General features: G+C 47.6%; 1 protein-coding gene across 2 annotated transcripts in view; it reads left to right on the top strand.

The window, feature by feature from the left end:
• The window catches only part of LOC129831641 (small G protein signaling modulator 2-like), a 162376-nt gene that overhangs the window by 35299 nt on the left and 104826 nt on the right, over nucleotides 1–22251 (top strand). For both annotated transcript variants that reach the window (XM_055894991.1, XM_055894990.1), the window contains exon 3: nucleotides 17060–17228. In XM_055894991.1, the coding sequence (XP_055750966.1) occupies nucleotides 17060–17228 (169 nt within the window). The remainder of the gene's footprint in view (nucleotides 1–17059; nucleotides 17229–22251) is intronic.

The raw sequence follows: 22251 nt of genomic DNA, 5'->3' as shown, positions 1-22251 counted from the left end.
CTGTTTCTTCATCAATAACTAGGGTACAGGTAGGGCCTGTTGTCTCATCAATAACTAGTGTACAGGTAGGGCCTGTTTCTTCATCAATAACTAGGGTACAGGTAGGGCCTGTTGTCTCATCAATAACTAGTGTACAGGTAGGGCCTGTTTCTTCATCAATAACTAGTGTACAGGTAGGACCTGTTTCTTCATCATTAACAAGGGTACAGGTAGGGCCTGTTTCTTCATCAATAGCTAGGGTACAGGTAGGGCCTGTTTCTTCACCAATAACTAGGGTACAGGTACGGCCTGTTTCTTCATCAATAGTTAGGGTACAGGTAGGGCCCGTTTCTTCATCAATAACTAGGGTACAAGTAGGGCCTGTTTATTCATCAATAACTAGGGTACAGGTAGGGCCTGTTTCTTCATCAATAACTAGTGTACAGGTAGGGCCTGTTTCTTCATCAACAACTAGGGTACAGGTAGGGCCTGTTCATCAATAACTAGGGTACAGGTAGGGCCTGTTTCTTCATCAATAACTAGGGTATCATCCTAGCTGTGGGCATCCTAGCTGTGGGCTGTTTGGGAGGCCAGCCAACGCAGGTGGGGTGTCCTAGCTCCTAGCCAGGGACCAACGCAGGCGGGGTGTCCTAACTCCTAGCTCCTAGCCAGGGACCAACACAGGCGGGGTGTCCTAACTCCTAGCTCCTAGCCAGGGACCAACACAGGCGGGGTGTCCTAACTCCTAGCTCCTAGCCAGGGACCAACGCAGGCGGGGTGTCCTAACTCCTAGCTCCTAGCCAGGGGCCAACACAGGCGGGGTGTCCTAACTCCTAGCTCCTAGCCAGGGACCAACACAGTGTACAGATAGGGCCTGTTTCTTCATCAATAACTAGTGTACAGGTAGGGCCTGTTTCTTCATCAATAACTAGGGTACAGGTAGGGCCTGTTGTCTCATCAATAACTAGTGTACAGGTAGGACCTGTTTCTTCAATAACTAGGGTACAGGTAGGGCCTGTTTCTTAATCAATAACTAGGGTACAGATAGGGCCTGATTCTTCATCAATAACTAGGGTACAGGTAGGGCCTGTTTCTTCATCAATAACTAGGGTACAGGTAGGGCCTGTTTCTTCTTCAATAACTAGGGTACAGGTAGGGCCTTATTCTTCATCAATAACTAGGTTACAGGTAGGGCCTGTTTCTTCATCAATAACTAGAGTACAGGTAGGGCCTGTTGTTTCATCAATAACTAGAGTACAGGTAGGGCCTGTTGTTTCATCAATAACTAGGGTACAGGTAGGGCCTGTTTCTTCATCATTAACTAGGGTACAGGTAGGGCCTGTTTCTTCGTCAATAACTAGGGTACAGGTAGGGCCTGTTGTCTCATCAATAACTAGTGTACAGGTAGGGCCTGTTTCTTCATCAATAACTAGTGTACAGGTAGGGCCTGTTGTCTCATCAATAACTAGGGTACAGGTAGGTCCTGTTGTCTCATCAATAACTAGGGTACATTTAGGGCCTGTTTCTTCATCAATAACTAGGGTGCAGTTAGGGCCTGTTTCTTCATCAATAACTAGGGTACAGGTAGGGCCTGTTGTCTCATCAATAACTAGGGTACAGGTAGGGCCTGTTTCTTCATCAATAACTAGGGTACAGGTAGGGCCTGTTTCTTCATCAATAACTAGGGTACAGGTCTGGCCTGTTTCTTCATCAATAACTAGGGCACAGGTAGGGCCTGTTTCTTAATCAATAACTAGTGTACAGGTAGGGCCTGTTGTCTCATCAATAACTAGGGTACAGGTAGGGCCTGTTTCTTCATCAATAACTAGGGTACAGGTAGGGCCTGTTGTTTCATAAATAACTAGGGTACAGGTAGGACCTGTTTCTTCATCATTAACTAGGGTACAGGTAGGGCCTGTTTCTTCATCAATAACTAGGGTACAGGTAGGGCCTGTTTCTTCATCAATAACTAGAGTACAGGTAGGGCCTGTTGTTTCATCAATAACTAGTGTACAGGTAGGGCCTGTTGTTTCATCAATAACTAGGGTACAGGTAGGGCCTATTGTTTCATCAATAACTAGGGTATAGGTAGGGCCTGTTTCTTCATCAATAACTAGGGTACAGGTAGGGCCTGTTTTTTCATCAATAACTAGGGTACAGGTAGGGCCTGTTTCTTCATCATTAACTAGGATACAGGTAGGGCCTGTTTCCTTATCAATAACTAGGGTACAGGTAGGGCCTGTTTCTTCATCAATAACTAGGGTACAGGTAGGGCCTATTGTCTCATCAATAACTAGGGTACAGGTAGGGCCTGTTGTCTCATCAATAACTAGGGTACAGGTAGGGCCTGTTGTCTCATCAATAACTAGGGTACTGGTAGGGCCTGTTTCTTCATCAATAACTAGTGTACAGGTAGGGCCTGTTTCTTCATCAATAACTAGGGTACAGGTAGGGCCTGTTGTCTCATCAATAACTAGTGTACAGGTAGGGCCTGTTTCTTCATCAATAACTAGGGTACAGGTAGGTCCTGTTGTCTCATCAATAACTAGGGTACAGGTAGGGCCTGTTTCTTCATCAATAACTAGGGTACAGGTAGGGCCTGTTTCTTCATCAATAGCTAGGGTACAGGTAGGGCCTGTTTCTTCACCAATAACTAGGGTACAGGTACGGCCTGTTTCTTCATCAATAGTTAGGGTACAGGTAGGGCCCGTTTCTTCATCAATAACTAGGGTACAAGTAGGGCCTGTTTATTCATCAATAACTAGGGTACAGGTAGGGCCTGTTTCTTCATCAATAACTAGTGTACAGGTAGGGCCTGTTTCTTCATCAACAACTAGGGTACAGGTAGGGCCTGTTCATCAATAACTAGGGTACAGGTAGGGCCTGTTTCTTCATCAATAACTAGGGTATCATCCTAGCTGTGGGCATCCTAGCTGTGGGCTGTTTGGGAGGCCAGCCAACGCAGGTGGGGTGTCCTAGCTCCTAGCCAGGGACCAACGCAGGCGGGGTGTCCTAACTCCTAGCTCCTAGCCAGGGACCAACACAGGCGGGGTGTCCTAACTCCTAGCTCCTAGCCAGGGACCAACACAGGCGGGGTGTCCTAACTCCTAGCTCCTAGCCAGGGACCAACGCAGGCGGGGTGTCCTAACTCCTAGCTCCTAGCCAGGGGCCAACACAGGCGGGGTGTCCTAACTCCTAGCTCCTAGCCAGGGACCAACACAGTGTACAGATAGGGCCTGTTTCTTCATCAATAACTAGTGTACAGGTAGGGCCTGTTTCTTCATCAATAACTAGGGTACAGGTAGGGCCTGTTGTCTCATCAATAACTAGTGTACAGGTAGGACCTGTTTCTTCAATAACTAGGGTACAGGTAGGGCCTGTTTCTTAATCAATAACTAGGGTACAGATAGGGCCTGATTCTTCATCAATAACTAGGGTACAGGTAGGGCCTGTTTCTTCATCAATAACTAGGGTACAGGTAGGGCCTGTTTCTTCTTCAATAACTAGGGTACAGGTAGGGCCTTATTCTTCATCAATAACTAGGTTACAGGTAGGGCCTGTTTCTTCATCAATAACTAGAGTACAGGTAGGGCCTGTTGTTTCATCAATAACTAGAGTACAGGTAGGGCCTGTTGTTTCATCAATAACTAGGGTACAGGTAGGGCCTGTTTCTTCATCATTAACTAGGGTACAGGTAGGGCCTGTTTCTTCATCAATAACTAGGGTACAGGTAGGGCCTGTTTCTTCATCAATAACTAGGGTACAGGTAGGGCCTGTTTCTTCATCATTAACTAGGTTACAGGTAGGGCCTGTTTCCTCATCAATAACTAGGGTACACGTAGGGCCTGTTTCTTCATCAATAACTAGGGTACAGGTAGGGCCTGTTGTCTCATCAATAACTAGGTTACAGGTAGGGCCTGTTTCTTCATCAATAGTTAGGGTACAGGTAGGGCCTGTTTTTTCATCAATAACTAGAGTACAGGTAGGGCCTGTTGTTTCATCAATAACTAGGGTACAGGTAGGGCCTGTTTCTTCATCATTAACTAGGGTACAGGTAGGGCCTGTTTCCTCATCAATAACTAGGGTACAGGTAGGGCTTGTTTCTTCATCAATAACTAGGGTACAGGTAGGGCCTATTGTCTCATCAATAACTAGGGTACAGGTAGGGCCTGTTGTCTCATCAATAACTAGGGTACAGGTAGGGCCTGTTGTCTCATCAATTACTAGGGTACTGGTAGGGCCTGTTTCTTCATCAATAACTAGTGTACAGGTAGGGCCTGTTTCTTCATCAATAACTAGGGTACAGGTAGGGCCTGTTGTCTCATCAATAACTAGTGTACAGGTAGGGCCTGTTTCTTCATCAATAACTAGGGTACAGGTAGGGCCTGTTGTCTCATCAATAACTAGGGTACAGGTAGGTCCTGTTGTCTCATCAATAACTAGGGTACAGGTAGGGCCTGTTTCTTCATCAATAACTAGGGTGCAGTTAGGGCCTGTTTCTTCATCAATAACTAGGGTACAGGTAGGGCCTGTTTCTTCATCAATAACTAGGGTACAGGTAGGGCCTGTTGTCTCATCAATAACTAGGGTACTGGTAGGGCCTGTTTCTTCATCAATAACTAGTGTACAGGTAGGGCCTGTTTCTTCATCAATAACTAGGGTACAGGTAGGGCCTGTTGTCTCATCAATAACTAGTGTACAGGTAGGGCCTGTTTCTTCATCAATAACTAGTGTACAGGTAGGGCCTGTTGTCTCATCAATAACTAGGGTACAGGTAGGTCCTGTTGTCTCATCAATAACTAGGGTACATTTAGGGCCTGTTTCTTCATCAATAACTAGGGTGCAGTTAGGGCCTGTTTCTTCATCAATAACTAGGGTACAGGTAGGGCCTGTTGTCTCATCAATAACTAGGGTACAGGTAGGGCCTGTTTCTTCATCAATAACTAGGGTACAGGTAGGGCCTGTTTCTTCATCAATAACTAGGGTACAGGTCTGGCCTGTTTCTTCATCAATAACTAGGGCACAGGTAGGGCCTGTTTCTTAATCAATAACTAGTGTACAGGTAGGGCCTGTTGTCTCATCAATAACTAGGGTACAGGTAGGGCCTGTTTCTTCATCAATAACTAGGGTACAGGTAGGGCCTGTTGTTTCATAAATAACTAGGGTACAGGTAGGACCTGTTTCTTCATCATTAACTAGGGTACAGGTAGGGCCTGTTTCTTCATCAATAACTAGGGTACAGGTAGGGCCTGTTTCTTCATCAATAACTAGAGTACAGGTAGGGCCTGTTGTTTCATCAATAACTAGTGTACAGGTAGGGCCTGTTGTTTCATCAATAACTAGGGTACAGGTAGGGCCTATTGTTTCATCAATAACTAGGGTATAGGTAGGGCCTGTTTCTTCATCAATAACTAGGGTACAGGTAGGGCCTGTTTTTTCATCAATAACTAGGGTACAGGTAGGGCCTGTTTCTTCATCATTAACTAGGATACAGGTAGGGCCTGTTTCCTCATCAATAACTAGGGTACAGGTAGGGCCTGTTTCTTCATCAATAACTAGGGTACAGGTAGGGCCTATTGTCTCATCAATAACTAGGGTACAGGTAGGGCCTGTTGTCTCATCAATAACTAGGGTACAGGTAGGGCCTGTTGTCTCATCAATAACTAGGGTACTGGTAGGGCCTGTTTCTTCATCAATAACTAGTGTACAGGTAGGGCCTGTTTCTTCATCAATAACTAGGGTACAGGTAGGGCCTGTTGTCTCATCAATAACTAGTGTACAGGTAGGGCCTGTTTCTTCATCAATAACTAGGGTACAGGTAGGGCCTGTTGTCTCATCAATAACTAGTGTACAGGTAGGGCCTGTTTCTTCATCAATAACTAGTGTACAGGTAGGACCTGTTTCTTCATCATTAACAAGGGTACAGGTAGGGCCTGTTTCTTCATCAATAACTAGGGTACAGGTAGGGCCTGTTTCTTCACCAATAACTAGGGTACAGGTACGGCCTGTTTCTTCATCAATAGTTAGGGTACAGGTAGGGCCCGTTTCTTCATCAATAACTAGGGTACAAGTAGGGCCTGTTTATTCATCAATAACTAGGGTACAGGTAGGGCCTGTTTCTTCAACAATAACTAGTGTACAGGTAGGGGCTGTTTCTTCATCAACAACTAGGGTACAGGTAGGGCCTGTTTCTTCATCAATAACTAGGGTACAGGTAGGGCCTGTTTCTTCATCAATAACTAGGGTATCATCCTAGCTGTGGGCATCCTAGCTGTGGGCTGTTTGGGAGGCCAGCCAACGCAGGTGGGGTGTCCTAGCTCCTAGCCAGGGACCAACGCAGGCGGGGTGTCCTAACTCCTAGCTCCTAGCCAGGGACCAACACAGGCGGGGTGTCCTAACTCCTAGCTCCTAGCCAGGGACCAACACATGCGGGGTGTCCTAACTCCTAGCTCCTAGCCAGGGACCAACGCAGGCGGGGTGTCCTAACTCCTAGCTCCTAGCCAGGGGCCAACACAGGCGGGGTGTCCTAACTCCTAGCTCCTAGCCAGGGACCAACACAGTGTACAGATAGGGCCTGTTTCTTCATCAATAACTAGTGTACAGGTAGGGCCTGTTTCTTCATCAATAACTAGGGTACAGGTAGGGCCTGTTGTCTCATCAATAACTAGTGTACAGGTAGGACCTGTTTCTTCAATAACTAGGGTACAGGTAGGGCCTGTTTCTTAATCAATAACTAGGGTACAGATAGGGCCTGATTCTTCATCAATAACTAGGGTACAGGTAGGGCCTGTTTCTTCATCAATAACTAGGGTACAGGTAGGGCCTGTTTCTTCTTCAATAACTAGGGTACAGGTAGGGCCTTATTCTTCATCAATAACTAGGTTACAGGTAGGGCCTGTTTCTTCATCAATAACTAGAGTACAGGTAGGGCCTGTTGTTTCATCAATAACTAGAGTACAGGTAGGGCCTGTTGTTTCATCAATAACTAGGGTACAGGTAGGGCCTGTTTCTTCATCATTAACTAGGGTACAGGTAGGGCCTGTTTCTTCATCAATAACTAGGGTACAGGTAGGGCCTGTTTCTTCATCAATAACTAGGGTACAGGTAGGGCCTGTTTCTTCATCATTAACTAGGTTACAGGTAGGGCCTGTTTCCTCATCAATAACTAGGGTACACGTAGGGCCTGTTTCTTCATCAATAACTAGGGTACAGGTAGGGCCTGTTGTCTCATCAATAACTAGGTTACAGGTAGGGCCTGTTTCTTCATCAATAGTTAGGGTACAGGTAGGGCCTGTTTCTTCATCAATAACTAGGGTACAGGTAGGGCCTGTTTCTTCATCAATAACTAGGGTACAGGTAGGGCCTGTTTCTTCATCAATAACTAGGGTACAGGTAGGGCCTGTTGTCTCATCAATAACTAGGGTACAGGTAGGGCCTGTTTCTTCATCAATAGTTAGGGTACAGTTAGGGCCTGTTTCTTCATCAATAACTAGGGTACAGGTAGGACCTGTTTCTTAATCAATAACTAGGGTACAGATAGGGCCTGATTCTTCATCAATAACTAGGGTACAGGTATTGCCTGTTTCTTCATCAATAACTAGGGTACACGTAGGGCCTGTTGTCTCATCAATAACTAGGGTACAGGTAGGGCCTGTTTCTTCATCAATAACTAGGGTACAGGTAGGGCCTGTTTCTTCACCAATAACTAGGGTACAGGTACGGCCTGTTTCTTCATCAATAGTTAGGGTACAGGTAGGGCCCGTTTCTTCATCAATAACTAGGGTACAAGTAGGGCCTGTTTATTCATCAATAACTAGGGTACAGGTAGGGCCTGTTTCTTCAACAATAACTAGTGTACAGGTAGGGCCTGTTTCTTCATCAACAACTAGGGTACAGGTAGGGCCTGTTTCTTCATCAATAACTAGGGTACAGGTAGGGCCTGTTTCTTCATCAATAACTAGGGTATCATCCTAGCTGTGGGCATCCTAGCTGTGGGCTGTTTGGGAGGCCAGCCAACGCAGGTGGGGTGTCCTAGCTCCTAGCCAGGGACCAACGCAGGCGGGGTGTCCTAACTCCTAGCTCCTAGCCAGGGACCAACACAGGCGGGGTGTCCTAACTCCTAGCTCCTAGCCAGGGACCAACACAGGCGGGGTGTCCTAACTCCTAGCTCCTAGCCAGGGACCAACGCAGGCGGGGTGTCCTAACTCCTAGCTCCTAGCCAGGGGCCAACACAGGCGGGGTGTCCTAACTCCTAGCTCCTAGCCAGGGACCAACACAGTGTACAGATAGGGCCTGTTTCTTCATCAATAACTAGTGTACAGGTAGGGCCTGTTTCTTCATCAATAACTAGGGTACAGGTAGGGCCTGTTGTCTCATCAATAACTAGTGTACAGGTAGGACCTGTTTCTTCAATAACTAGGGTACAGGTAGGGCCTGTTTCTTAATCAATAACTAGGGTACAGATAGGGCCTGATTCTTCATCAATAACTAGGGTACAGGTAGGGCCTGTTTCTTCATCAATAACTAGGGTACAGGTAGGGCCTGTTTCTTCTTCAATAACTAGGGTACAGGTAGGGCCTTATTCTTCATCAATAACTAGGTTACAGGTAGGGCCTGTTTCTTCATCAATAACTAGAGTACAGGTAGGGCCTGTTGTTTCATCAATAACTAGAGTACAGGTAGGGCCTGTTGTTTCATCAATAACTAGAGTACAGGTAGGGCCTGTTGTTTCATCAATAACTAGGGTACAGGTAGGGCCTGTTTCTTCATCAATAACTAGGGTACAGGTAGGGCCTGTTTCTTCATCAATAACTAGGGTACAGGTAGGGCCTGTTTCTTCATCATTAACTAGGTTACAGGTAGGGCCTGTTTCCTCATCAATAACTAGGGTACACGTAGGGCCTGTTTCTTCATCAATAACTAGGGTACAGGTAGGGCCTGTTGTCTCATCAATAACTAGGTTACAGGTAGGGCCTGTTTCTTCATCAATAGTTAGGGTACAGGTAGGGCCTGTTTCTTCATCAATAACTAGGGTACAGGTAGGGCCTGTTTCTTCATCAATAACTAGGGTACAGGTAGGGCCTGTTTCTTCATCAATAACTAGGGTACAGGTAGGGCCTGTTGTCTCATCAATAACTAGGGTACAGGTAGGGCCTGTTTCTTCATCAATAGTTAGGGTACAGTTAGGGCCTGTTTCTTCATCAATAACTAGGGTACAGGTAGGACCTGTTTCTTAATCAATAACTAGGGTACAGATAGGGCCTGATTCTTCATCAATAACTAGGGTACAGGTATTGCCTGTTTCTTCATCAATAACTAGGGTACACGTAGGGCCTGTTGTCTCATCAATAACTAGGGTACAGGTAGGGCCTGTTTCTTCATCAATAACTAGGGTACAGGTAGGGCCTGTTTCTTAATCAATAACTAGGGTACAGATAGGGCCTGATTCTTCATCAATAACTAGGGTACAGGTATTGCCTGTTTCTTCATCAATAACTAGGGTACAGGTAGGGCCTGTTTCTTCTTCAATAACTAGGGTACATGTAGGGCCTGATTCTTCATCAATAACTAGGTTACAGGTAGGGCCTGTTTCTTCATCAATAACTAGATTACAGGTAGGGCCTATTGTCTCATCAATAACTAGGGTACAGGTAGGGCCTGTTGTCTCATCAATAACTAGGGTACAGGTAGGGCCTGTTGTCTCATCAATAACTAGGGTACTGGTAGGGCCTGTTTCTTCATCAATAACTAGTGTGCAGGTAGGGCCTGTTTCTTCATCAATAACTAGGGTACAGGTAGGGCCTGTTGTCTCATCAATAACTAGTGTACAGGTAGGGCCTGTTTCTTCATCAATAACTAGGGTACAGGTAGGGCCTGTTGTCTCATCAATAACTAGGGTACAGGTAGGTCCTGTTGTCTCATCAATAACTAGGGTACAGGTAGGGCCTGTTTCTTCATCAATAACTAGGGTGCAGTTAGGGCCTGTTTCTTCATCAATAACTAGGGTACAGGTAGGGCCTGTTTCTTCATCAATAACTAGGGTACAGGTAGGGCCTGTTGTCTCATCAATAACTAGGGTACTGGTAGGGCCTGTTTCTTCATCAATAACTAGTGTACAGGTAGGGCCTGTTTCTTCATCAATAACTAGGGTACAGGTAGGGCCTGTTGTCTCATCAATAACTAGTGTACAGGTAGGGCCTGTTTCTTCATCAATAACTAGTGTACAGGTAGGGCCTGTTGTCTCATCAATAACTAGGGTACAGGTAGGTCCTGTTGTCTCATCAATAACTAGGGTACATTTAGGGCCTGTTTCTTCATCAATAACTAGGGTGCAGTTAGGGCCTGTTTCTTCATCAATAACTAGGGTACAGGTAGGGCCTGTTGTCTCATCAATAACTAGGGTACAGGTAGGGCCTGTTTCTTCATCAATAACTAGGGTACAGGTAGGGCCTGTTTCTTCATCAATAACTAGGGTACAGGTCTGGCCTGTTTCTTCATCAATAACTAGGGCACAGGTAGGGCCTGTTTCTTAATCAATAACTAGTGTACAGGTAGGGCCTGTTGTCTCATCAATAACTAGGGTACAGGTAGGGCCTGTTTCTTCATCAATAACTAGGGTACAGGTAGGGCCTGTTGTTTCATAAATAACTAGGGTACAGGTAGGACCTGTTTCTTCATCATTAACTAGGGTACAGGTAGGGCCTGTTTCTTCATCAATAACTAGGGTACAGGTAGGGCCTGTTTCTTCATCAATAACTAGAGTACAGGTAGGGCCTGTTGTTTCATCAATAACTAGTGTACAGGTAGGGCCTGTTGTTTCATCAATAACTAGGGTACAGGTAGGGCCTATTGTTTCATCAATAACTAGGGTATAATTAGTGCCTGTTTCTTCATCAATAACTAGGGTACAGGTAGGGCCTGTTTTTTCATCAATAACTAGGGTACAGGTAGGGCCTGTTTCTTCATCATTAACTAGGATACAGGTAGGGCCTGTTTCCTCATCAATAACTAGGGTACAGGTAGGGCCTGTTTCTTCATCAATAACTAGGGTACAGGTAGGGCCTATTGTCTCATCAATAACTAGGGTACAGGTAGGGCCTGTTGTCTCATCAATAACTAGGGTACAGGTAGGGCCTGTTGTCTCATCAATAACTAGGGTACTGGTAGGGCCTGTTTCTTCATCAATAACTAGTGTACAGGTAGGGCCTGTTTCTTCATCAATAACTAGGGTACAGGTAGGGCCTGTTGTCTCATCAATAACTAGTGTACAGGTAGGGCCTGTTTCTTCATCAATAACTAGGGTACAGGTAGGGCCTGTTGTCTCATCAATAACTAGTGTACAGGTAGGGCCTGTTTCTTCATCAATAACTAGTGTACAGGTAGGACCTGTTTCTTCATCATTAACAAGGGTACAGGTAGGCCTGTTTCTTCATCAATAACTAGGGTACAGGTAGGGCCTGTTTCTTCACCAATAACTAGGGTACAGGTACGGCCTGTTTCTTCATCAATAGTTAGGGTACAGGTAGGGCCCGTTTCTTCATCAATAACTAGGGTACAAGTAGGGCCTGTTTATTCATCAATAACTAGGGTACAGGTAGGGCCTGTTTCTTCATCAATAACTAGTGTACAGGTAGGGCCTGTTTCTTCATCAACAACTAGGGTACAGGTAGGGCCTGTTTCTTCATCAATAACTAGGGTACAGGTAGGGCCTGTTTCTTCATCAATAACTAGGGTATCATCCTAGCTGTGGGCATCCTAGCTGTGGGCTGTTTGGGAGGCCAGCCAACGCAGGTGGGGTGTCCTAGCTCCTAGCCAGGGACCAACGCAGGCGGGGTGTCCTAACTCCTAGCTCCTAGCCAGGGACCAACACAGGCGGGGTGTCCTAACTCCTAGCTCCTAGCCAGGGACCAACACAGGCGGGGTGTCCTAACTCCTAGCTCCTAGCCAGGGACCAACGCAGGCGGGGTGTCCTAACTCCTAGCTCCTAGCCAGGGGCCAACACAGGCGGGGTGTCCTAACTCCTAGCTCCTAGCCAGGGACCAACACAGTGTACAGATAGGGCCTGTTTCTTCATCAATAACTAGTGTACAGGTAGGGCCTGTTTCTTCATCAATAACTAGGGTACAGGTAGGGCCTGTTGTCTCATCAATAACTAGTGTACAGGTAGGACCTGTTTCTTCAATAACTAGGGTACAGGTAGGGCCTGTTTCTTAATCAATAACTAGGGTACAGATAGGGCCTGATTCTTCATCAATAACTAGGGTACAGGTAGGGCCTGTTTCTTCATCAATAACTAGGGTACAGGTAGGGCCTGTTTCTTCTTCAATAACTAGGGTACAGGTAGGGCCTTATTCTTCATCAATAACTAGGTTACAGGTAGGGCCTGTTTCTTCATCAATAACTAGAGTACAGGTAGGGCCTGTTGTTTCATCAATAACTAGAGTACAGGTAGGGCCTGTTGTTTCATCAATAACTAGGGTACAGGTAGGGCCTGTTTCTTCATCATTAACTAGGGTACAGGTAGGGCCTGTTTCTTCATCAATAACTAGGGTACAGGTAGGGCCTGTTTCTTCATCAATAACTAGGGTACAGGTAGGGCCTGTTTCTTCATCATTAACTAGGTTACAGGTAGGGCCTGTTTCCTCATCAATAACTAGGGTACACGTAGGGCCTGTTTCTTCATCAATAACTAGGGTACAGGTAGGGCCTGTTGTCTCATCAATAACTAGGTTACAGGTAGGGCCTGTTTCTTCATCAATAGTTAGGGTACAGGTAGGGCCTGTTTCTTCATCAATAACTAGGGTACAGGTAGGGCCTGTTTCTTCATCAATAACTAGGGTACAGGTAGGGCCTGTTTCTTCATCAATAACTAGGGTACAGGTAGGGCCTGTTGTCTCATCAATAACTAGGGTACAGGTAGGGCCTGTTTCTTCATCAATAGTTAGGGTACTGTTAGGGCCTGTTTCTTCATCAATAACTAGGGTACAGGTAGGACCTGTTTCTTAATCAATAACTAGGGTACAGATAGGGCCTGATTCTTCATCAATAACTAGGGTACAGGTATTGCCTGTTTCTTCATCAATAACTAGGGTACACGTAGGGCCTGTTGTCTCATCAATAACTAGGGTACAGGTAGGGCCTGTTTCTTCATCAATAACTAGGGTACAGGTAGGGCCTGTTTCTTAATCAATAACTAGGGTACAGATAGGGCCTGATTCTTCATCAATAACTAGGGTACAGGTATTGCCTGTTTCTTCATCAATAACTAGGGTACAGGTAGGGCCTGTTTCTTCTTCAATAACTAGGGTACATGTAGGGCCTGATTCTTCATCAATAACTAGGTTACAGGTAGGGCCTGTTTCTTCATCAATAACTAGAGTACAGGTAGGGCCTGTTGTTTCATCAATAACTAGAGTACAGGTAGGGCCTGTTGTTTCATCAATAACTAGGGTACAGGTAGGGCCTGTTTCTTCATCATTAACTAGGGTACAGGTAGGGCCTGTTTCTTCATCAATAACTAGGGTACATGTAGGGCCTGTTTCTTCATCAATAGTTAGGGTACAGGTAGGGCCTGTTTCTTCATCAATAACTAGGGTACAGGTAGGGCCTGTTTCTTCATCAATAACTAGGGTACAGGTAGGGCCTGTTTCTTCATCAATAACTAGGGTACAGGTAGGGCCTGTTGTCTCATCAATAACTAGGGTACAGGTAGGCCCTGTTTCTTCATCAATAACTAGGGTACAGGTAGGGCCTGTTTCTTCATCAATAACTAGGGTACTAGTTATTGATATATAATGTCTGGGTCTACCTGGACCCTAGTTATTGATGTATAATGTCTGGGCCTACCTGGACCCTAGTTATTGATGTATAATGTCTGGGTCTACCTGGACCCTAGTTATTGATGTATAATGTCTGGGTCTACCTGAACCCTAGTTATTGATGTATAATGTCTGGGCCCATCGGACTCGGTTCAGTGAACTTTAGGAGAGCAATCTGCTCTGCTTCATGCTGTGCTCTCAATGGAAAGCACTTAGCTACCACTTAGATGATTCATCTGCTCCACACACACACCATGGGCAGATGCACACACACACACCATGGGCAGATGCACACACACACACCATGGGCAGATGCACACACACACCATGGGCAGATGCACACACACACCATGGGCAGATGCACACACACACCATGGGCAGATGCACACACACACACCATGGGCAGATGCACACACACACCATGGGCAGATGCACACACACCATGGGCAGATGCACACACACACACCATGGGCAGATGCACACACACACACCATGGGCAGATGCACACACACACCATGGGCAGATGCACACACACACACACCATGGGCAGATGCACACACACACACACCATGGGCAGATGCACACACACACACACCATGGACAGATGCACACACACATACCATGGGCAGATGCACACACACACACCATGGGCAGATGCACACACACACACCATGGGCAGATGCACACACACACCATGGGCAGATGCACACACACACACCATGGGCAGATGCACACACACACACCATGGGCAGATGCACACACACACACCATGGGCAGATGCACACACACACCATGGGCAGATGCACACACACACCATGGGCAGATGCACACACACACCATGGGCAGATGCACACACACACACCATGGGCAGATGCACACACACACCATAGGCAGATGCACACACACCATGGGCAGATGCACACACACACACCATGTGCAGATGCACACACACACCATGGGCAGATGCACACACACACACCATGGGCAGATGCACACACACACACCATGGGCAGATGCACACACACACACCATGGGCAGATGCACACACACACACCATGGGCAGATGCACACACACACACACCATGGGCAGATGCACACACACACACACCATGGGCAGATGCACACACACACACACCATGGACAGATGCACACACACACACACACCATGGGCAGATGCACACACACATACCATGGGCAGATGCACACACACACACCATGGGCAGATGCACACACACACACCATGGGCAGATGCACACACACACCATGGGCAGATGCACACACACACACCATGGGCAGATGCACACACACACACCATGGGCAGATGCACACACACACACCATGGGCAGATGCACACACACACCATGGGCAGATGCACACACACACACACACAATGACTCTGAAGGAAATTGTGTTTCTCTGCTACCTTGGTTCCAGTCTCTGACTTAATGAGCTTTCTCTCTGTCTGTCTCTCTTTGTCTCTCTCTCTGTCTCTCTGTCACTGTCTCTCTCTCACTCTCTCTCTGTCTCTCAATTCAAGGGATTTATTGGCATGGTAAACATATGTTTACATTGCCAAAGCAAGCGAAATATATAATTAACACTTAGTGAAATAAACAATAAAAATAAACAGTAAACATTACACTCACAAAAGTTACAAAATAATAAAGACATTTCAAATGTCATATTATGTGCAAGTAGTTAAAGTACAAAGAGAAAATACATAAACATAAATATGGGCTGTATTTACAATGGTGTTTGTCCTTCACTCGTTGCCCGTTTCTTGTGGCAACAGGTCACAAATATTGCTGCTGTGATGTCACACTGTGGTGTTTCACCCAATAGATATGTGAATTTATCAAAATGGTATTTGTTAAAAAAAAAATGGGTCTGTGTAATCTGAGGGAAATATGTGTCTCTAATATGGTCATACATTTGGCAGGAGGTTAGGAAGTGCAGCTCAGTTTCCACCTCATTGTGTGGGCAGTGTGCACATCGCCTGTCTTCTCTTGAGAGCCAGGTCTGCCTACGGCTGGCCTTTCTCAATAGCAAGGCTATGCTCACTGAGTCTGTACAAAGTCAAAGATTTCCTTAATTTTGTGTCAGTAACAGTGGTCAGGTATTCTGCCTCTGTGTACTCTCTATTTAGGACCAAATAGCATTCTGTCTCTCTCCAACTCTCCTCCCTCCCTCTGTCTGTCTGTCTCTCTGTCTCTCTCCAACTCTCATCCCTCCCTCTGTCTGTCTGTCTGTCTGTCTCTCTCCAACTCTCCTCCCTCCCTCTGTCTGTCTGTCTCTCTGTCTCTCTCCAACTCTCCTCCCTCCCTCTGTCTGTCTGTCTCTCTGTCTCTCTCCAACTCTCCTCCCTCCCTCTGTCTGTCTGTCTGTCTCTCTGTCTCTCTCCAACTCTCCTCCCTCCCTCTGTCTGTCTGTCTCTCTGTCTCTCTCCAACTCTCCTCCCTCCCTCTGTCTGTCTGTCTCTCTGTCTCTCTCCAACTCTCCTCCCTCCCTCTGTCTGTCTGTCTCTCTGTCTCTCTCCAACTCTCCTCCCTCCCTCTGTCTGTCTCGCTCCCTCTCTCTCTCTATTTCTATATCATGGTCTACACTTTCCATGTCTCCTGACCCACAGTAATGACAGAGTCTGTCCTCTCTGGCTTCCTGACCCACAGTGATGACAGAGTCTGTCCTCTCTGGCTTCCTGACCCACAGTGATGACAGTGTCTGTCCTCTCTGGCTTCCTGACCCACAGTGATGACAGTGTCTGTCCCCTCTGGCTTCCTGACCCACAGTGATGACAGAGTCTGTCCTCTCTGGCTTCCTGACCCACAGTGATGACAGAGTCTGTCCTCTCTGGCTTCATGACCCACAGTGATGACAGTGTCTGTCCCCTCTGGCTTCCTGACCCACAGTGATGACAGAGTCTGTCCCCTCTGGCTTCCTGACCCACAGTGATGACAGTGTCTGTCCTCTCTGGCTTCCTGACCCACAGTGATGACAGTGTCTGTCCTCTCTGGCTTCCTGACCCACAGTGATGACAGAGTCTGTCCTCTCTGGCTTCCTGACCCACAGTGATGACAGAGTCTGTCCTCTCTTTTTAAAAATGTTTTTGATGGCACCCGGTTTCAATTGCCAGGCTCTGATCACTAATTCTGTATAAGGTTTTTTCTTTGTTTGGGGTCTTTTACGAAGGTCTCTCCTTCTCTATTCCAGGCACCATCGAGGCATGTCTGAGGTCTTTTACAAAGGTCTCTCCCTCTCTCCTCCAGGCACCATCGAGGCCTGTCTGAGCCACTTGTTGAAGCGGCGAGCGGCGGGCTTCCTGCGCAGCGACAAGATCGCCGCCCTTTTCACCAAGATCGGCAAGGTCAACGCCACGGCCGGAGAGGTGTGCCGGAAGGTCCAGGAGCAGCTCGCACAGCAGGCAGAGGTCATCAGGTACTGATTGACCTACTCTATGACCTTTGAACTTTTACACCTTACACCTGACCTCATAGCACTACCTCCGATCTACACCAGGAGGAATATGCTAAATCAGCGATCTAATATTGATGTATAGACATTATGTAGTAAATACATCTTACCTTGTTTTCCTTCCCTGTTAAGACACCTTCACTGACAGTGTCGCATGGTAGAACCACACAGTGAAGAGACAGTGTAGCATGGTAGAACCACACAGTGAAGAGACAGTGTAGCATGGTAGAACCACACAGTGAAGAGACAGTGTAACATGGTAGAACCACACAGTGTAACATGGTAGAACCACACAGTGTAACATGGTAGAACCACACAGTGAAGAGACAGTGTAGCATGGTAGAACCACACAGTGAAGAGACAGTGTAGCATGGTAGAACCACACAGTGAAGAGACAGTGTAACATGGTAGAACCACACAGTGTAACATGGTAGAACCACACAGTGTAACATGGTAGAACCACACAGTGAAGAGACAGCATAACATGGTAGAACCACACAGTGTAACATGGTAGAACCACACAGTGTAACATAGTAGAACCACACAGTGTAACATGGTAGAACCACACAGTGAAGAGACAGTGTAGCATGGTAGAACCACAGTAAAGAGACAGTGTAGCATGGTAGAACCACACAGTGAAGAGACAGTGTAACATGGTAGAACCACACAGTGAAGAGACAGTGTAGCATGGTAGAACCACACAGTGAAGAGACAGTGTAACATGGTAGAACCACAGTGAAGAGACAGTGTAGCATGGTAGAACCATGCAGTGAAGAGGCAGTGTAGCATGGTAGAACCATACAGTGAAGAGACAGTGTCGCATGGTAGAACCACACAGTGAAGAGACAGTGTCGCATGGTAGAACCACACAGTGAAGAGGCAGTGTAGCATGGTAGAACCACAGTGCAGAGACAGTGTAGCATGGTAGAACCACACAGTGAAGAGACAGTGTAGCATGGTAGAACCACACATTGCAGAGACAGTGTAGCATGGTAGAACCACACAGTACAGCGACAGTGTATTACGGTAGAACCACACAGTACAGAGACAGTGTAACATGGTAGAACCACACAGTACAGAGACAGTGTAACATGGTAGAACCACACAGTGCAGAGACAGTGTAGCATGGTAGAACCACACAGTACAGCGACAGTGTATTACGGTAGAACCACACAGTACAGAGACAGTGTAACATGGTAGAACCACACAGTACAGAGACAGTGTAACATGGTAGAACCACACAGTACAGCGACAGTGTAACATGGTAGAACCACACAGTGAAGAGACAGTGTAACATGGTAGAACCACACAGTGAATAGACAGTGTAACATGGTAGAACCACACAGTGAAGAGACAGTGTAGCATGGTAGAACCATACAGTGAAGAGACAGTGTAACATGGTAGAACCACACAGTACAGAGACAGTGTAACATGGTGGAACCACACAGTACAGCGACAGTGTATTACGGTAGAACCACACAGTACAGAGGCAGTGTAGCATGGTAGAACCACACAGTGCAGAGACAGTGTAGCATGGTAGAACCACACAGTACAGAGACAGTGTAGCATGGTAAAACCACAGTAAAGAGACAGTGTAACATGGTAGAACCACACAGTGAAGAGACAGTGTAGCATGGTAGAACCACACAGTGACGAAACAGTGTAGCATGGTAGAACCACACAGTGAAGAGACAGTGTAGCAATGGTAGAACCACACAGTGCAGAGACAGTGTAGCATGGTAGAACCACACAGTACAGAGACAGTGTAACATGGTAGAACCACACAGTGAAGAGACAGTGTAACATGGTAGAACCACGCAGTACAGAGACAGTGTAGCATGGTAGAACCATACAGTGCAGAGACAGTGTAACATGGTAGAACCACACAGTGAATAGACAGTGTAGCCTGGTAGAACCACAGTGAAGAGACAGTGTAGAGACAAGAAGAAGAGACACACACACACACACACACACACACACACACACACACACACACACACACACACACACACACACACACTGCGATAAGTGGCTAAGTGGCTAAGCCCCAGATGTGTGTCCTGTCTGTCCGTACAAAACTGAAGGCGTGTGTGTCCGTAAGTATGTGTGTCTGTCTGTAAGTATGTGTTCACAAAACTATATCTCCCAAGCAGATTTGTAGTAGGAGTGTATACACAGCAACAATATAAATGAAGTTCCTGTACACAACAGGCAAGAAGACAGGCAGGGAGGGACTGAGACAGGAAGGGAGACAGGAAGGGAGACAGGAAGGGAGACAGGCAGGGAGACAGGCAGGGAGACAGGCAGGGAGTGACTGAGACAGGCAGGGAGACAGGCAGGGAGGGACTGAGACAGGAAGGGAGACAGGCAGGGAGGGACTGAGACAGGCAGGGAGACAGGCAGGGAGACAGGCAGGGAGACAGGCAGGGAGACAGGCAGGGAGACAGGCAGGGAGACAGGCAGGGAGGGACTGAGACAGGAAGGGAGACAGGCAGGGAGGGACTGAGACAGGAAGGGAGACATGTAGGGAGGGACTGAGACAGGAAGGGAGACAGGCAGGGAGGGACTGGGACAGGCAGGGAGACAGGCAGGGAGGGACTGAGACAGGAAGGGAGACAGGCAGGGAGACAGGCAGGGAGGGACTGAGACAGGAAGGGAGACAGGCAGGGAGGGACTGAGACAGGAAGGGAGACAGGTAGGGAGGGACTGAGACAGGAAGGGAGACAGGCAGGGAGGGACTGGGACAGGCAGGGAGACAGGCAGGGAGGGACTGAGACAGGAAGGGAGACAGGCAGGGAGACAGGCAGGGAGGGACTGAGACAGGCAAGAAGACAGGCAGGGAGACAGGCAGGGAGGGACTGAGACAGGCAGGGAGGGACTGAGACAGGAAGGGAGACAGGCAGGGAGGGACTGGGACGGGCAGGGAGACAGGCAGGGAGGGACTGAGACAGGAAGGGAGACAGGCAGAGAGACAGGCAGGGAGGGACTGAGACAGGCAGGGAGACAGGCAGGCAGGGACTGAGAGACAGGCAGGGAGACAGTTAGGGAGGGACTGAGACAGGCAGGGAGAGACTGGGACAGGCAGGGAGACAGGCAGGGAGGGACTGAGTCAGGAAGGGAGACAGGCAGGGAGACAGGCAGGGAGTGACTGAGACAGGCAGGGAGATAGGCAGGGAGGGACTGAGTCAGGAAGGGAGACAGGCAGGGAGACAGGCAGGGAGTGACTGAGACAGGCAGGGAGATAGGCAGGGAGGGACTGAGTCAGGAAGGGAGACAGGCAGGGAGACAGGCAGGGAGGGACTGAGACAGGAAGGGAGACAGGCAGGGAGACAGGCAGGGAGACAGGCAGGGAGGGACTGAGACAGGCAGGGAGATAGGCAGGGAGGGACTGAGACAGGAAGGGAGACAGGCAGGGAGGGACTGAGACAGGAAGGGAGACAGGCAGGGATACATGCAGGGAGGGACTGAGACAGGAAGGGAGACAGGAAGGGAGACAGGCAGGGATACATGCAGGGAGGGACTGGGACAGGCAGGGAGACAGGCAGGGAGGGACTGGGACAGGCAGGGAGACAGGCAGGGAGGGACTGAGACAGGAAGGGAGACAGGCAGGGAGACAGGCAGGGAGGGACTGAGACAGGAAGGGAGACAGGCAGGGAGACAGGCAGCCAGGGACTGAGACAGGCAGGGAGACATGCAGGGAGAGAGGCATGGAGGGGCTGAGACAGGCAGGGAGGGAGACGGGCAGGGAGGAAGGCAAGCAGGGAGGAAGGCAAGCATGGAGGAAGGCAGGCAGGGAGGGAGGGAGACTGTTTGTTAGCCCATGACCAGACCATTAGGCTGATCCACATGGCCACTGGGGGGGGGGGGGGGGGGTACGGTGCAGGGCAGAACACATGCCCGCACACACGAATGCATGCACTCACACACACACATACACACTCTCTTCCTGTATCCTCTCATCTCATCTCCTAAGGGCTTATTGCAGTCAGACAGCTGTGAACGTAGAGACAGATTCTATTCTAGATTGCTGGTGTGAGTGCTGTGCTTTTTACTACTAGTGTTTCTCTGCGGGGGGGGGTGTCCCAAATGACATGTTGTTTAGTCATATAGCTGTATCGGCCCCCACCCCCCAGTGCACCACTCTCCCCAACCTTTACACATCACAATCAATCCCCCCCGCTGTCCTCCTCCCCTCTCCTTCCCCTAAACCAGTGGTTCCCATAAGTTTTACAGTCCCGTACACTCTCAGATGTTGTGTTTTTTGCCATCATTGTAAACCTGCCACACACACACTATACAATACATTTATTAAACATAAGAATGAGTGTGAGTTTTTGTCACAACCCGGCTCGTGGGAAGTGACAAAGAGCTCTTATAGGACCAGGGCACAAATAATAATATAATAATAATCAATAATTTTGCTCTTTATTTAACCATCTTACATATAAAACCTTATTTGTTGATTGAAAATAGTGAATAACTCACCACAGGTTAATGAGAAGGGTGTGCTTGAAAGGATGCACATAACTCTGCAATGTTGGGTTGTATTGGAGAGAGTCTCAGTCTGAAATCATTTTCCACACACAGTCTGTGTCTGTATTTAGTTTTCATGCTAGTGAGGGCCGAGAATCCACTCTCACATAGGTACGTGGTTGCTAAGGGCATCAGTGTCTTAACAGTGTGATTTGCCAAGGCAGGGTACTCTGAGCGCAGCCCAATCCAGAAATCTGGCAGTGGCTTCTGATTAAATTCCATTTTCACAGAACCGCTTGTTGCAATTTCGATGAGGCTCTCTTGTTCAGATATCGGTAAGTGGACTGGAGGCAGGGCATGAAAGGGATAACGAATCCAGTTGTTTGTGTCGTCCGTTTCGGGAAAGTACCTGCGTAATTGCGCACCCAACTCACTCAGGTGCTTTGCTATATCACATTTGACATTGTCCGTAAGCTTGAGTTCATTTGCACACAAAAAATCATACAATGATGGA

The sequence above is a fragment of the Salvelinus fontinalis genome, chromosome 33, assembly GCF_029448725.1.
Source record: "Salvelinus fontinalis isolate EN_2023a chromosome 33, ASM2944872v1, whole genome shotgun sequence".
Classification (NCBI taxonomy): Eukaryota; Metazoa; Chordata; class Actinopteri; order Salmoniformes; family Salmonidae; genus Salvelinus; species Salvelinus fontinalis.
The sequence above is the reverse complement of the archived record's forward strand: the minus strand, read 5'-3'. Positions and strand labels throughout refer to the sequence as shown.